Source organism: Staurois parvus, unplaced genomic scaffold, assembly GCF_062004578.1.
Source record: "Staurois parvus isolate SC_StPar_1 unplaced genomic scaffold, SC_StPar_1.0 ptg000004l, whole genome shotgun sequence".
Taxonomy (NCBI): Eukaryota; Metazoa; Chordata; class Amphibia; order Anura; family Ranidae; genus Staurois; species Staurois parvus.
This window is the reverse complement of record NW_028317800.1, coordinates 5,394,365-5,410,591: the sequence shown is the minus strand read 5'-3', so window position 1 is coordinate 5,410,591 and position 16,227 is coordinate 5,394,365. Positions and strand designations below refer to the sequence as shown.

Below are 16,227 nucleotides of genomic sequence, written 5' to 3'. Positions count from 1 at the left end.
ACCTGCCCTTTTTTAAAAAATGAACTTATCCTTAAGCCTAGGTTCACACCTTTGCGTATTGTGCGGCTGCATTAGCATGGGCACAGCAGCCCATTCCTTTAACTGCCTACCAAGTAAAACGCAGGGAAAAGGTCCCTGCACCTTTCCAGAAATAGTAGCCTGCACTGGGAACTGCACTAGTGTGTGTGCAATTTTAAGTGCGGGAGGCGTGTCATTATGATCAATAGCAACCGCCCGCAGGTCCCACGTTTTGTGTGTGGGTCTTGCAGCTGTGGGACAAAGTGCACATCCCACGACGGCTTCCACCCACACTAGTGTGAACTGAGCCTTAAAGACTAACAACTTCTCTATTCTGTACGAGAGAGAAAAAAAAAAGAAAAAGGAAAAAAGGTATTTCAACTATTAGTAAACTTTATACAATTACATGCTGACTTTCAATAAAATAATTAGGGAAACGTACAATAAATCCTCAGTAAGATCCCCTTTTATGAATTTAACATTTTACAGAGGCATACTGCATAAAAATCTTTATGAGTGTACTTGGAACAGAAATTAGGGTGGTGATTGGTAATTTTATGTTTTCAAATGGCTGTAGAAAATAATTCTAAAATATCATTCTGATTACTTGCCTCTAAAAATAATGGCCTACTAAGAACCTTCATTCAAAATTAGACCACCTCACACGTTTAGCTTTAAATATACAGAAAGACAAATAAGCGAGAACTTTCAAGTTAATGGACTGAGATAAAAGCTTGCTGCTATATTGTATACTGTGCAGTTAAGATTTCAAAGGCAAAACAGATGAATATACACATTACTTGAACTGCTTTAAGGATAAACTCTTCTATAGTGTGTAATACAATGAACTGTTAACTAAAGCTGGCCATAGATGGTTCGAATCTCTGCTGGCTCAGCAGGGTCCAGCTGAGATTCGAACCAGGTAAGGGCAGGCTGAACGTACCCAAGTTGATCGAGCAACTTGGGTACAACCAGTCTATTGGATTTTTCATGAGATTATTGCTAGCGGCTATTATAGGCTCTAGCAGTAATCACTGTGTTTTCCCGACGGGGACTGCTCCCCCTGCCAGGAGAACACAACAGCTCCGAGGGAGGGATTTCCCCATCAACACTGACTGTGTTGATGGGAATTGAGTAATTTTCTTTTCTCCAACCTGTGGTCACTGAAAAGAAAATAACTCTGTCTATGGCCAGCTTAACTCCTGGACTTAGTGCATCTTTAATCTTCATAAGAAAATGTTGTCGTTTACAAGTGTGGTCTGCTCAGATAATGGCGCTGTTTCAGACAGATGTCTAGTATAATGAAATATTATGGACTTTGGCATTTAACACACGTGACCAGTGAAAACAATGAATGGAATGCTGTGAAGAAGTGATCATTCTTAGCAGCTCTCTCAACTTACAGAACAAATAATTCAAAAATAAAGTAAACAACTGTTGAAAACCCAGCAAATATTGCAAAATCACATTTAGTCAATTTCTATTCTTTAAGAGATTTTAAAAATTCACAATAACAGAGGTACACAAAACCAGGCTGCCTTCTTTTTTTTTTTTTAGAAAAAATGTCAAGATTGAAATAATGCCAATTGACAAGTCATGGTTGCAGCAATCAAAGATGACATATGAAAGCCACAATTTTCTTATATACAATATATGACATGAATAAATTATCTGAAACACAGTTTAAGAAAAGTTGAGAGCATTGCTTTTGATTAAGACAAAAGAAAGTGACAAGAAAGATTTCTGATCTGCTACACATGTTAATATTAAATATACAAAATTTTTGATAATGTATAGCATTTATAAATTATTTTACAACTCTGTTTCTCCACCATTGTTACAAGTACAAAGTTGGAACTTACAGCAAAAACCATTTACTTTTTGCAACAATTAATATGGAATATTTTACTGAGAATTTGTATGCAGTATTTTAAGAGGTTATATTATGTACAGGGGTATTTTGCTAAAAATATTTGTACAGTGCCTGGATTAAGTATTTTACTTTATCCCTGACCTGTCTGGTGTTTTCCTTGGCCTTCATGATGCTGTATGTTCACTAATGTTCTCTAACAAACCTCTGAGGGCTTCACAGAACAGCTGTATTTATACTGAGATTAAATTACATATAGGCGGACTCTATTTACTAATTAGGTGACTTCTGAAGGCAATTGGTTCCACTAGATTTTGAAAACCATTTATCATGTTCCTTCCACTGCACAATTATGTGCCACTTTGTGTTGGTCTATCACATAAAATCCCAATAAAACACATTTCCGTTTTTGGTTGTAACATGACAAAATGTGGAAAATTTCAAGGGGTAAGAATGCTTTTTCAAGCCACTGTATGTGCTTGTTTGATCATATTATGGTTATGCTTCCTTTAACTACCTTGAGTCCTTGAGCTTTTTTTCTCCTGGTACCCCCTTGTGTTCCAGAGTTTTGTTGTTTTTGTTTTGTTAAATCTTGTTTCTGCGCCTAATACTATTTTGTAACACATATGCAAGTAAATACTATAATAAAATCTCATAACATGCACGTGTTATTCTTAATAAAATCTATTCATGATCTAATCTTTGTGATGTCAGTTCTTAATGTAAAATAAAGTCAGTGGCAAGTCTGTGGTTTACAGTGCCAGGTTGAAGAAAGCCAGTATGTGAAGGATCTGGTCATGTTAGATGAGAATGTGTGTGTATTTTAATGTTGATTGCCATGGTGTTTAGGAAATATTTACTTGTAAAGCAGTGCTGGCGCATGAGCGCTGAAGGAACGGCTGTTCTTTCAGAGCTGTATGCCATAAAAACTGACTCCTGCACGCTTGGAGTGAAGTAATCGCGGCTCAGCCATTCAAGCCACTGGAGCTTGCGAACCCAGAAAAAGGACCGGGTAAAGATGGAAGCCCTGTCAGCGCATTGCAGAGGGGGCTTCATTTTAAGTTAATTCTACAATGTATACTAGCACGTTATGACATTGCCTTGCATTAGGGAGAAAAAAAAAACCACAACAGTGTATGGCCAGCTTTATAACGGAGATCATAAAGATTATTTTTTTATGTATTTATTTATGTTTTTACTTGCATATCATTAGAATATTTCAAGTGTTGTTTATTGTTGCCTTTTGACTTCATTCACAGCAGCTTTAATATATATCTATATTATTTGGTAGTGTGTGGATTTGGTAGTGTGGTACAGTGGCAAGTTTTAAAATTATATCTGGGACCTCATCAGTTACCAAGAAAACAAGTATATCAACTGTAACATGACCATTAAGTGGCAGTATGGGGTTTGCGAAAAAAAAATAAATTATACTCACCTAGGTGGATGAAGCATCGATCCGATGCTGCATCTGTCCTCTGCCACCTGTACTGGAACTGTATTGCAATGTGGTGCGCTGCGTCGCAGTATAGGGTGAGATGTACCCCGACAACAAGTATCATGTGTTTTTTATACTTATGTAATAAAGTATTTTTTCAATCAAAAATCTGTCCTCTGCCACCTCTGCACTGAGAACTGAGCATTCAAATACCGCTGGTCGCTAACTTCTCTGGCTCCCTGCTACGCCCCTCCAGTGCTCACTGGAGCGCTGGGCTGGGAAACGAAGGAAGCAGCTGGCTCAGTCTCCTAGCAGTGCAGCTGAGAGGCTGAGCATGCTGCTGATCCAGGCACCTGGGTGGATCTCCGACTGTAAAGTTGGGATCTTCTGTGAGCCTGGACCAGCTGACTTCAGCTGACAGCAGGTTTTCGCCCGATGTCGGCTAAAAATGGGTCAAAGGAGTGCAGAATGAATGGCAGTTCTTTGATCCATTAGAGAGGTATAGCCCAAAAAAAAAAAGCTTTGGCCATACTCCTCCTTTAACAATATTTAGAAAGTTTAGCACTTAGAAAAGTAGTTAATGGATATAACTAAGCTTTGATGCCACTTTATATATGTTTCAGCAACAAAACTTTCACCTCTGGAGAAATTCTTTTTACAGTAAACTATTTTGTTTTCATATACATAAAAAATATCTTCACACTGTGTACTACCTTGTTACCAGTGTCATACTCTTAGTGGCCAATCACTAACCCTGAGAGCTGATAACACGAGCGTTAAGGGGCATGCCCAGTGCTGAGCAAGAGTAATTTTTTGCTTTAAAGTTTCAAATCTTTTTGGAGAAAAATTCTAACTTGTAGCGGGGCCAAGTTAAGTGCTCATTTAGGCCTAGGGGACCACACAAAGCAGTTTTATTTATCCCCTAGGCTCCTGCACTGGACATAATGACACAAATGTACAGTCCACTGCTGGAGCCTAGGGGAGAGGAGGAGAGCACCAGCTTCTGGAAGGGCAGATGATCAGGATGGTGAAACCGCTTTTCTTGGTCTGCTAAACCTAAATGATCATTTAAAGCTTGCCGTGCAGAGGCAGTCTCAACACAAGGGACAATTTTTACTTTCCCCGGAGAGAGGATTTAAGTCAATTGACTAGAAGATGAGGATTTACAACACAGTGAATGGGGGAATCCTCCCCACTGAATTATTGTATTTTGATAGGAGATATCTTCCATCACAATACAGTGATCAGCGCTGCCGGCTATAGCTGGCAGAGCTAATCAAGTGGGGAAAATCCGACAGGGTGGTTGTAAAGAAGTCAATCGAAAGACTGACTTTTGTACAACCTCCTTGCCAATATGTGGATCGAAATTCAACTGGTCCCTGAAAATTTCGATGTAAAGCCAGCTTGAAGTGGTTGTAAATTCTGAAGGATTTTTAACCTTCATGCATTCTATGCATGAAGGTATAAAACCTTCATTATGCAGCTCCCACCGCAACCCCCTAATACTCACCCGAGCATGATCCCGGTCCAGCACCGTGCACGAGAGGAGCTGCTGTCCCGGCTCGATGCCTTCTCACTGGTTCATAGTCAGTGAGGAGGGATTGGGGAGCAGGCCAAACTTTACTCTATGTGTCTTATGGCCACCCAGGGCCGGCTCGGGAGTGAGAATGCATGAGTAACCCCAGAACAAGCAGATTGCTTTAAGTAAACTTGGCAGGGAAGAGGAGCCCAAAGTGCTAGTAGGGAACCCGAGGAAAGGAGGATCTGGGCTGCTCTGTGCAAAAACCCTTGCACAGAGGAGGCAAGTATGAAATGTTTGTATTCTGTAAGCCTTTAATATCAATTTTTACAAAGTTATCTCCTTTTAAAGACATGGTCTCTTATTGAAATCTTAAACAGTCTAATAATGTATGAATGACTGTTGTGATTTTGAGAGTTAATTTTGGAAAAAGAGACAAAAAGAAGTAAAGGTTTATTTATATAGAGTGTAGCAGTATTAAGCAATTGTGTACAAACCCATTAGACGTTAATATTAAAAGCAATGGGAATGGCATATAATTTAAAAAAACTTTTTTCTGGATTGACTGCCCCAGAATAAAATTTATACTTCAAATCTAATGTGTGAACAAGAGAGTGGTACTGGCAAATCTGACTTTAAAACTCCAAGTCTAGTGAAAAAACTTTTCATTTTAGATAAAAAGAAGGGTTAAAGCTTATACAGACTTTTATTGCGGTTTATATCCCTGCTGGAAATGTTTGTCTCTACCGCCTATCAGAAAAGGATGTGAAAGGAAACCTTTCCAAAGAGCACACAAGCAAAAAAAGTGCTGCTTTTTTTTTTATTTAATTTTTAACAGCGTGGGGAAGGGTTAGAACTTCTGACAATATTTTCTGTCTGTGCCCCCCTGCCCCAGTGATAACCACTTGTAGTGCAGAAAAATCTCCTTAGCGAAGAAAGGCAGAAAGAAACAAAAACCTGACAGAATATAACACTTCCTCAATGTATTAAGAAATAAACATTTTCTAGGAAACAAACTGAATTAGGCTGATTTGTTAATGGCAATTATTTAAGCATTTAACCACTTCCCGTCCACTGTATATATACATCCACAGACAGGAGTGGTGATATCACGATCATGGCTGCAGCCATGATCAAGGTATTATTTTTTAGAGTAGGGGATAGTTTTTCATGTAAAAGTGATCAAGCGGCTATATAGCCGCCCATCGCTTCAAAAAGAGGATCTTTTCATGGCCAACGCTGTCACAAGGGATGTTGTTTAAAGTTAATTTAAAATATAATTAAAGGTACAGTGTAAAAAAATGTAAAGCGCCCCCATCCCCTTGTGCTCACGTGCAAATCCAAACATGCACGTATATTTTACATGCATATATAAAACGGTGATCACACCACACCACACATGTGAGGCATCATCGCGAATGTCAGAGTGAGAGCAATAATTCTAGCACTAGACCTCCTGTGTAATTGTAAACTGATCATTTGTAAAGGCTTTTAAAAGTGTTGCCTATGGAGATTTTTAGGTACTGAAGTTTGTCGATGGTTTGCGGACATGTTCGCTATCAATTTGCTTGGTGTAAGATTTTTTTTTTACCAAAAAATGAGTATTAGTAGTATTATGAGTGTTTGCATGCACTAAAATTCATTAAAAAGTGTATTTTTTCATAAAGGTTTACATTTAATAAGACACTGCGCAAATATTGTGCGACAAAGTGCAATGTCACCAATTTATTCTCCAGGGCCTCTGCTTAAAGAAAAACAATGCTTGAGGGTTCTAAGTAATTTTCTTTAAAAAAAAACAAAAATTATGAGAGAAATGTCAGAATTGGCCCAGACAAGGAGTGTTCAAAAAAGTAATGTGCCAAGACAGTATTACTTTGCTGGTAAGTGGTCCATGATGTCATACTGTGGCCAACAAGAGAAAGAACGTAGTAGAGGCAGTATATTTAGGATGTCATATCAAAGTTGTAGATCTATGGTCATCCTCATTTCCTGTTCACCCTATCCAGCAAGATCTACACATAACTGTACTCATGCAAAAACAAACTTTTAAGATACATATTAACTTATGTGGCAGATCGAAAGAGAAGACTAAAATAAAGCTGTCATAAAAACAAATTGAGTGTAACAGCAGGCATATGTGCACAAAAATCTAATCCACTGACACAAACACAAATTGTGGCAGGCAAAACAGCTCCTTGTATGTAAACAAAGGTGTGTTATAAATACTGCTGAATTCTACAAAAAGTTGGAATGTATATATTACAAGGGCACCATATTAGAAACAACCCCAAGAAGCCAGTTATGACTGTTATTATGACGGAGCTGGTTCTGCCTGCCTCTGCATATGTACAACTCACCACATGTTCAACACTTTCTGGCAGCTATGCAAGGGGAGAACACAAGGGAGAAAGGAGAAAAATCAGACAAAGAGCCACATAGCACCTGAAATTCAAAGATTTGTGTATGCTGCTGTCTAAAGTTTGAAATGCTCTTCAATCAAAACAAAACTAAAAAAAACATTCAAAAACATACTTGTATTTTTTTTTTAAACAATACTGTATCATAAGGAATACCTGCCTGCCTGTTTAGTCTGTAAATGTCTTAAACATTTTAAATGCAATGAATCCTAAACACACAGCTTTAGCTAACAGTAGGAAATAGAGAAGATCCCACAAAACTAAAGCAAATTATGTTTCTAACAGTCGCCCGTGTCGTGGATGTCACTTGCTGCAAAAGATGTATTTTGGGCCTGCTACTAATTTTTTGGGAAGAGATTAATGCCAGTATATTCACCGCTATCTAGTGGCCAAAATGTGGCATAGTTATCTGAAACACCTGAATGAGAAATCTATACCACATTTTGGCTAGTAGATGGAGGTGAAGATACAAGCATTAATCTCTTACAAGAATTACAGACACATTTTGTTATACTGATATGCATTCAACAAATGTTTTATATATAGACTCCAGGGTCCACCCTTCAAAAATTAAATACAAAAATGAACAGCTAACTTCTTAACGTTCAACTATCATCAGTGGATATTGCATATCCGTACCTACATAGGGCTTTTTATTGTCAATGACATGCATCACACATCACAGCAGATAGGATTATAACAAGCACACAACTTGACCTGACATAATTTGTATCTATTTACCTAACCAGTTCTGCGCCACCCTATAGCAGAAATACTGCTACCGGGAGGCACTATATATACGTAATTTTGTAGTTCTGGTTAGGGGGTAGGGGACCTGCACCGCCATTTCCAGCCTCGGCTGTCAATCACCGGGTCCCGGTCGGTATTTACTCGCTGGCACCCGGTGATTGCCGAGTATCTCTAACGGGGGGAGAGACTTATATGTAAACAATACAGATCTCCACCCTGTCAGCTCCTGCACACTGTATGGCTGTGCATAGAAGAGCCATACAAAGCAGTGTGCTTACAGTGAAACACAGAAGCCCACGTAGTAAAACACCACAAAGTTAACCCTTTGATCGCCACAGATGGTAACCCCTTCATGCCCAGTGCCATTAGTACAGTGTTAGTGCTTTTTATTAACACTGATCACTGTATTGGTGTCACTGGGGATGTCAGTGACACCAAGTCAGTTCCCCCCAGTGTCAGAATGCCTGCCGCAGTTCCGCTATGAGTTTCTGATCACCACCATAACGATTAGGGCAAAAAAATTCCAGTATACTAACCACCATTTGTAGATGCTATAACTTTCACGTAAACCAATTAATTTACACGCATTGGGTTTTGTTTATCAAAGACGTAGCAGAATACATTTTGGCCTAAATTTATAATGAAATTTGATTTTTAAAATTTTTTTCCTGGACTTGTTTAATAGCAAAAAGTAAAAAATATTGTTTTTTTTTCCTCAAAAGTGTCGGTATTTTTTTATTTATTGCGCAAAAAAGAAAAAACGCACAAGTGATCAAATACCACCGAAACAAAGCTCTATTTGTGGGGGAAAAAAGGACATAAATTTCATTTGGGTGCAGCTTTGCATGGCCGCACAATTGTCAGATAAAATAATGTAGCGCCGTATCACAAAAAATGGCCTGGTCAGGAAGGGGGGTAAATCCTCTGGAGGGTGGTTAAAACAATCTTATATTTTATAGTTTACAAAATAAAGCAGATATTATATTATGTTAGTGTGCATTAAAGTATATCTTAAAGGCAAAACTTTCTTTTTTTTTTTTACGTTTTCGATAGTGTGGGGAGGGATTAGAACACCTGTAAGGTTTTTATTGCTTTGTGTTTGCCCATTTGATAGATTCACCCTCTCGATTTGTCCTGTTTACCATCATCATTGAGCCCAGGTTCACATTACAAAGTGTGGGACACAGCATGTAATTTGTACAGGAATTGCACCGTATTCCTGTGCGAATTACATGCAAATGACTGTGCGGTGCGATTTGAGCCATACACTTTTCATGGCTCAAATCGCATAGCATCCGCACTAATAAGGTGCAGGGCCCCTTTTTAAATCCGCACCTGAATCGTATTGCATGGGTGTTCTCAGCCATGTGATACGATTTCTGGCAATCGCATCGAGTTTTGCAATCTGTTTCAGGGTGGTCATTAATTTATCATTGACACCTGCACCAGATCACATGAATCAAATGCGATTGCAATGCGGTGAGGGAAATGCACAGCATTTGCAGTGTTTCCCGCACCGCATTGGTGTGCACCGGGTCTGAAAGTGAAAGTAAAAAGATTTCAAGTTTTGGGTTGTCCCCAGGAAATGAACAGATGAGAAATCTTCCAATGGGGACACTAGTTCTGGTGACATAATTTGCAGGGATTACTGCTCACTTCCTGTTTTAGTTATGGGACAGAAAGTAAATCTCCCCAACAGGACACAGATGACAAACATAAAATCTGACAGGAACAACCCTCCCTTTTTCTATTCAAAATGAAAAAAAAAGTTTTGCCTATAGTTCTACTTTAAAATAAAGTTTAAGGTACTGTTTACTGAAAAAACAGGTTTGATAAACAGTTGTGCAAATATACTCAAAGTTTTCAACTTTCTATTCTATCGATTCGCATCTTATAGAAAATATATATGTGTTTTATTAGGGATTATATCCATTCTTCAGGACAAAAATGCATAGTTTAGCACAGCTGTAAAGAATGAAAAAATCTAACGTTTGGAAAATAACAAACTTACTGGCCGGATCACCAAATGAAAATAAAGGGGAAGAAAGGCCAAAAACAGAAAATGTATTCAGCCAATACATCCAAGTATTGAAAGAAAAGATCCAGATATAGAGATAGAAACACAGACACACACACACTATATTGCCAAAAGTATTAGGACACCCCTCCAAATAATTGGATTCAGGTGTTCCAATCACCTCCATGGCCACAGGTGTATAAAATCAAGCACCTAGGCATGCAGACTGCTTCTACAAACATTTGTGAAAGAATGGGTCGCTCTCAGGAGCTCAGTGAATTCAAGCGTGGTACCATGATAGCTTGCCACCTGTGCAACAAGTCCATCCGTGAAATTTCCTTGCTACTAAATATTCAACTGTTAGTGGTATTATTACAAAGTGGACGCAACTGGGAACAACAGAAACTCAGCTACTAAGTGGTAAGCCATGTATAAAGACAGAGCGGGGTCAGTGCATGCTGATGCACACAGTGCACAGATGTCACCAACTGTCTGTAGAGTCTATAGCTAAACATCTCCAAACTTCGTGTGATCTGCAGATTAGCACAACAACAGTGTGTAGAGAGCTTCAGGGAATGGGTTTCCATGGCCGAGCAGCTGCATCCCAGCCTTACATTACCAAGAGCAATGCAAAGCGTCGGATGCCGTGGTTTAAAGCACGCCACCACTGGACTCTAGAGCAGTGGAGACATGTTCTCTGGAGTGATGAATTATGCTTCTCTGTCTGGCAATCCAATGGACGAGAACAGTACTTGCTTGACTGTATTATGCCAAGTGTAACGTTTGGTGGAGGGGGGATTATGGGGTGGGGTTGTTTTCAGGGGTTGAGCTTGGCCCCTTAGTTCCAGTGAAGGGAACTCTTAAGGTGTCAGCATACCAAGACATTTTGAACAATTTCATGCTCCCAACTTTGAGGGAACAGTTTGGGGATGGCCCCTGCCTGTTCCAACATGATTGCGCACCAGTGCACAAAGCAAGGTCCATAAAGCCATGGATGAGAGAGTTTGGGGTGGAGGAATTAGACTGGCCTGCACAGAGTCCTGACCTCAACCTGAAAGAACACCTTTGGGATGAATTAGAGCGGAGACTGTGAGCCAAGCCTTCTCGTCCGACATCAGTGCCTGACCTCACAAATGTGCTTCTGGAAGAATGGTCAAACATTCCCATAGACACACTCCTAAACCATGTGGACAGCCTTCCCAGAAGAGTTGAAGCTGTTATAGGGTGAGCCAACTCCATACTGAACCCTACAGACTAAGACTGGGATGCCATTAAAGTTCATGTGCGTGTAAAGGCAGACGTCGCAATACTTTTGGCAATATAGTGCACACACACACACACATATATATATATATATATATATATATATACACATACACACACATACACTTACACACACTTGACATATCATTCCTAATATGCTAAATGCCTGGGATTTTCACGAAGGGGAGTCTTTCCTCCGGCAATTTTCAGCTAGTTACTGAATTGCTGCTACCATTGGTTCCTTAGTCATGATAGAGTAGCAGGGCTTCCAGGTAAGGCCAATCACCAAACCACAAAACTCCTACATCATCCCCGTCTAAACTCCAACGCCAGTAAATTCCTAAGTTTAGACAGGTGGGGATGCTGCAGTGGAAGGGAGGATGTTTGGGTAAACATACAGGTCTGGGGGATAGGCTATATGCAGACACTGTCACTTTGCTTTGATTGGGAAAAGTGACAGTGGGGGAGATGTACTAAAACTGGTACAGCACTGCATGACAGCCAATCAGCTTCTAACTTCAGATTGGTCAATTAAGCTTTTACAATAAAACCTGGAAGCGGATTACTTTCTGTGCAGAGCTGCACCAGATTTTGTGCCATGCAGTTTTAGTAAATAACCCCAAGTGTCTAATGAAACAGCACCTTCACTAAAAATGATTTTCTCACTTCTTGGTAAAATGTAGGCAGGGCTTAGTCTCGGTTTCCTCACTTGTCGCAGAAATCTGGCAAGGATATCTGCAGTCATAGTTATTATAAGTGAAAGACACTAACAACTGAAATTATTGCTGACACTGGTTTTTGGAGCTTTCATTATATTTTCATGGGGAATACATTAGAGGACACAACACAGAAACAACTATTATGTGTGCCCTCCAGTTTCTACTGCGACTAAAGATCTTTCCATAAACTCCCACATGGCAGGAGACATATGCCACCATAACCAAAATCCATTCTAAGATAAAAGTGCTTGTTCTCCCTCTGAAATTGCTAACCACATTTAAAGTAGGCCATGTCAACATACTAGAAACTAATAAATAGCAGCAAGTAGTATTTTCTCTTGGGAACTAATCATAGTGATGTACACAGGCAACTGCTTTTTTATTATAGACCAAAGCTACATTGTAAAAACAACTTCAGCAATCTGCCTAAAGTCGAATGCAATAATAAAACCACATCAAATAAAGATTGGAAGTTTTGACAGCACAGCTAAATGTATGTGAAACTTACTTTGTTTCATCTAGAACTTCAACTTCTGCTGGGGCAGTGATGGGTGCATTTGAGTGTCCAGCTGTGGGATCATCTGTATTCAGCTCACCATTTGTAGAACTTACAACCTGCAAAATACAAGAGATCACATATTGGCCAATACACGGAAGAATCAGCCTCTGAAAAACTCAACAGATCAACTCGGGCCTTTTCACAGTCACAGCAGAATATATTCCAAGTCTTATTTCATCTCATCAAAGCTACCTCCTGGTTTAACTACCACTTTAAAGAGAATGTAGTGTATTTTTCACTCCATTTGTATTCTATTACAAAGCCAATACAATTCCTTACACTCCACGCACACTTAAAAAAAAAAAAAAACGCTGCTCTTAGCAGTTTGACTGTAGAAGCAACTAATGTTATCCAATGTGTTCATGCAGATTAGGTAGTTGAGAGGCATTTTTAAGCATTTAGGCAGAAAAAAAAATCCATTCTCTGTAAAGAAAAAGCCCTATTATTTCTGTAAATTAACATGAAAAAATTATCTTTTAACCTGTAAAGCTAAAAGAAAAAAAAAACTTAATATAAAAGTTTCCCAACAGCCAGTATATTTGGATGTAGGATTATGACTACTGGACTATTAAAACCTTGTCTGATTTGATGAAGGGGTCTTTTGAGGCCCAAATTGTTACACAAAAAGCCTGTGACAATCCATATCCATGGTTTTGAATACTTCTGGAGTGCTGGTAATGTTTTTTGTTTATTCATTAATACAGCACAGAACGGTGCCATCGGTCCCATTGTCATTTCAAGACCTATCATTCTGAAAGGGTCAGCTGTACACTGCTTACGTGAACTCACACTTCTAACCCTCTCACTTAGTAGAGGAAGGAGCTCTTCTGGATTTACCATTTAAAGGAGTAGTCCAATGCAGAGCTAGAGCTGGGCTTTCTTATTAGCAAGTCCAGCACGCTCTCCAGACAGAATAGGGCAAAGTACCTTACCTTTATTTTTTTGTAAAATAAAAAGTTTCTGTGAATAAATATTAAAAAAAAAATAACCGTAAAACAAAAAAAAAAATGTTTAAAAAAACATTCACAAAAAAAACAGTATAATTCCCTTTAAATAAATTCATGATACACACAATACACAGAACTTATAATTAATATATTCAAAAGTTCAGTATATTTTATAGGGAGGAATATTAAAGGTCCACTGACACTTCTTGGCGCGGATGCGATGCGATATGAGTCAAAGTGTATGGCTCAAACACTGAAGGCATATTTTTTCCATAAAGGACATCAGTGTGGTTCTTGGGGGGACAATGCACAAGGGAAAACATTTCTAAACTGGTACCAGAAGATAGCACAAATGAGAAGTGTGAAACCAGAAATGGATAAATGTTCAGATGCATTTGACTGAGCAGAAAAGAACTTTCAAGATAATGGGACCCAACAAAAAGTCTTATAAAAATTTAAAAATAAAGTTGAGGAAGAAATGAAGTAAAACAATGGAACACGTTATCTTTTCCCAGAGCTAATGACCTAGAGTTCCTGTCACATGTAGGATGCATATTTTTTAGAAAGCATCTAGCTAGCAAAATTGTTCAAAGGAGAAGTTTGGTATTACTAAATAAATAAACATACACACTCCCTTCTATGCTGCAGCATCGCTGTGAGGCTGCAGCTGTCCCCCGCCAGCTCTAAGCCCAAGAACTGAGCGATCACATGACCACTGATCGCTTAGTTCTCTGTTAACACGGAGTGGAGAGCAGTGACTGCACCCTCACTTAACCCCGGCCACTTCATGGGACTCCAGTTGGTGGCAAGCAAAAAGGAGACAAAAAGAAGACAGAGGGGAGGAACCTGAGTACTCACTGTACTCCAAGATAGAGAGACCTTAACTTATCTGACCACATCCAGGAAGTGGAGTGAAATCTCATTAATATGTTTTGGGGCAGGGAATAGGGAAGAGAGGAGATTCAATGAGGTGAAAATAAGAGACCACCTTGGGGAGCAAACAGGGACTGGATCTTAGGACCAATGTAAGACAAGAAAAGGCTCCTTTTACAAGAAAGAGTCACTAACTTGAAGTTACATCTGGCTTATGTAATGGCCACAAAAAAGGTCACCTCTCTCATGAGATCTTTGAATAGGATTGATTCAAATGGAAGTTTTTGAACAACCAAAAGCACCCGAGTGAGATCCCAGAAAGACACAGGAGATTGAAGTTGGGGATTAACACGAGCAACTCCTTGTACAAAAGGACAAGAGTGTGCAAAACCAAATGTTTTTGTAACAGAACGGCTAAGGCAGAGACCTAAACCCTTTAGAGTACTAAGAGCCAGATGATGGCCCAGACCAGACTGGAGGAAGGACAGGATGCAAGGAATAGAAAATATCCACTGTCTGCTTTTCTCCAAGCAAAATAGCCCTTGAAGATGCAATAGTAGATACTAGGAAAAGTACATTCTCCTGCTAAGCAGAGTGGAAAGGACTGTGTCAGTAATGACCCTATCTCTGTGGAATCTGGGATTCAATCAGTCATACCATTAAAGTCAGCATCTGAGAAGCAGAGTGGAACAGAGGCCCTGTGACCAGAGGTCTGGCCTGAGTGGATGAGGCCGTCGTTTGTATGCCAGGAGTCTGTGTGTCTGTATACCAAGTTCTCCTGAGCCAGTTTGGAGCAATGAGGATCACTGGAATCTGTTCTTCCTCTATCTTGTGGAGAAGACGAAGGAGAAGTTTCACTGGATGAAATGCACATACCAATCTGAACAGGGACCAAGGAATCACCAGGATATCCACTGCAAAGATCTGTGAATCCCTGGAATTAGCTAAACCTGTTTAGTTTCTTGTGGGACCTGGAAGTCATGTCAATATCGTGTGCTGCCCATTTCTGACAGAGCATCAGGAAGATCTCAAGATCAGTCCAGGCATTGGTGACTTATAAAGTCTTCTTCTCAATTTTCCACTTTCAGTATTTAAGTAGCATTGAGAGCTGAAATGTGGTTCTCCACTAAACAGAGAATTAGGATTACTTCTTTCAGGGATGTCAGACTTCTTGTACCCCTTGGTGGTGTATGTAGGCCACAGCAATTGCGTTGTTTGATGCTTGCCAGACAAATTCTGACCTGACCTCAGAAAGTCCCATTCTTCCCCATTAATGCGATGGGTGGCCCTACTGACCAACAGGGAGGTGTGAGGGAGGAAGAGGATGTCATGGAAACAAAGTGATGAAGAGGACTGGAACTTGTACATTTCCCCTACAAAGTTCAAGCAGCAATTTAAAAAGGAATTTTAGCCTGGCGCTACTGTGGTCCCACCCCCATTCTTCCATGCCGACATCTTTGGATATCCACAGGTCCCACAAACCTGGCAGAGATCTAAGGCACATCTACACACACATTGGGATTTCCATGCAAGTGCACACACCAAGCTTGGATTAAAGCAAGGCATTCACAAACCTTATCAGTCCATGGTCAAGATCAGAACTTTGCCATTTTACTGAGTAACTAGAGACAGAATCTAGGCAAAATTGATTCATTATATTTATAGATCTATAACATCCTGTGTAAAAAAATTATTTTGATAATTTTTTACTAAATACATGTCATAAGCATGCTAATTCCCCATGCCTAGATTTATACATTTCTTTTGATTGAACTAGAAACCCAGCTATAGTGACATTAACAGAGATGTAACAAACTTTAACACGGCCAAGGGTGCT

General features: G+C 39.5%; 1 protein-coding gene across 7 annotated transcripts in view; it reads right to left on the bottom strand.

Moving 5' to 3' along the window:
• The window catches only part of CSNK1G3 (casein kinase 1 gamma 3), a 212,900-nt gene that overhangs the window by 3,161 nt on the left and 193,512 nt on the right, over window positions 1-16,227 (bottom strand). For 5 of the 7 annotated variants that reach the window (XR_016312431.1, XM_089675348.1, XM_089675247.1 and 2 more), the window contains 2 exons: window positions 12,520-12,626; window positions 7,203-7,226 (listed from right to left, as the gene is read on the bottom strand). Coding sequence is in view for 6 of the 7 variants with exons in the window: in XM_089675348.1 (XP_089531474.1) it covers window positions 7,203-7,226; window positions 12,520-12,626 (131 nt within the window). In the remaining variant the exon portion in view is untranslated. The remainder of the gene's footprint in view (window positions 1-7,202; window positions 7,227-12,519; window positions 12,627-16,227) is intronic. The other 2 variants (XM_089675405.1, XM_089675658.1) reach the window with 1 other exon arrangement.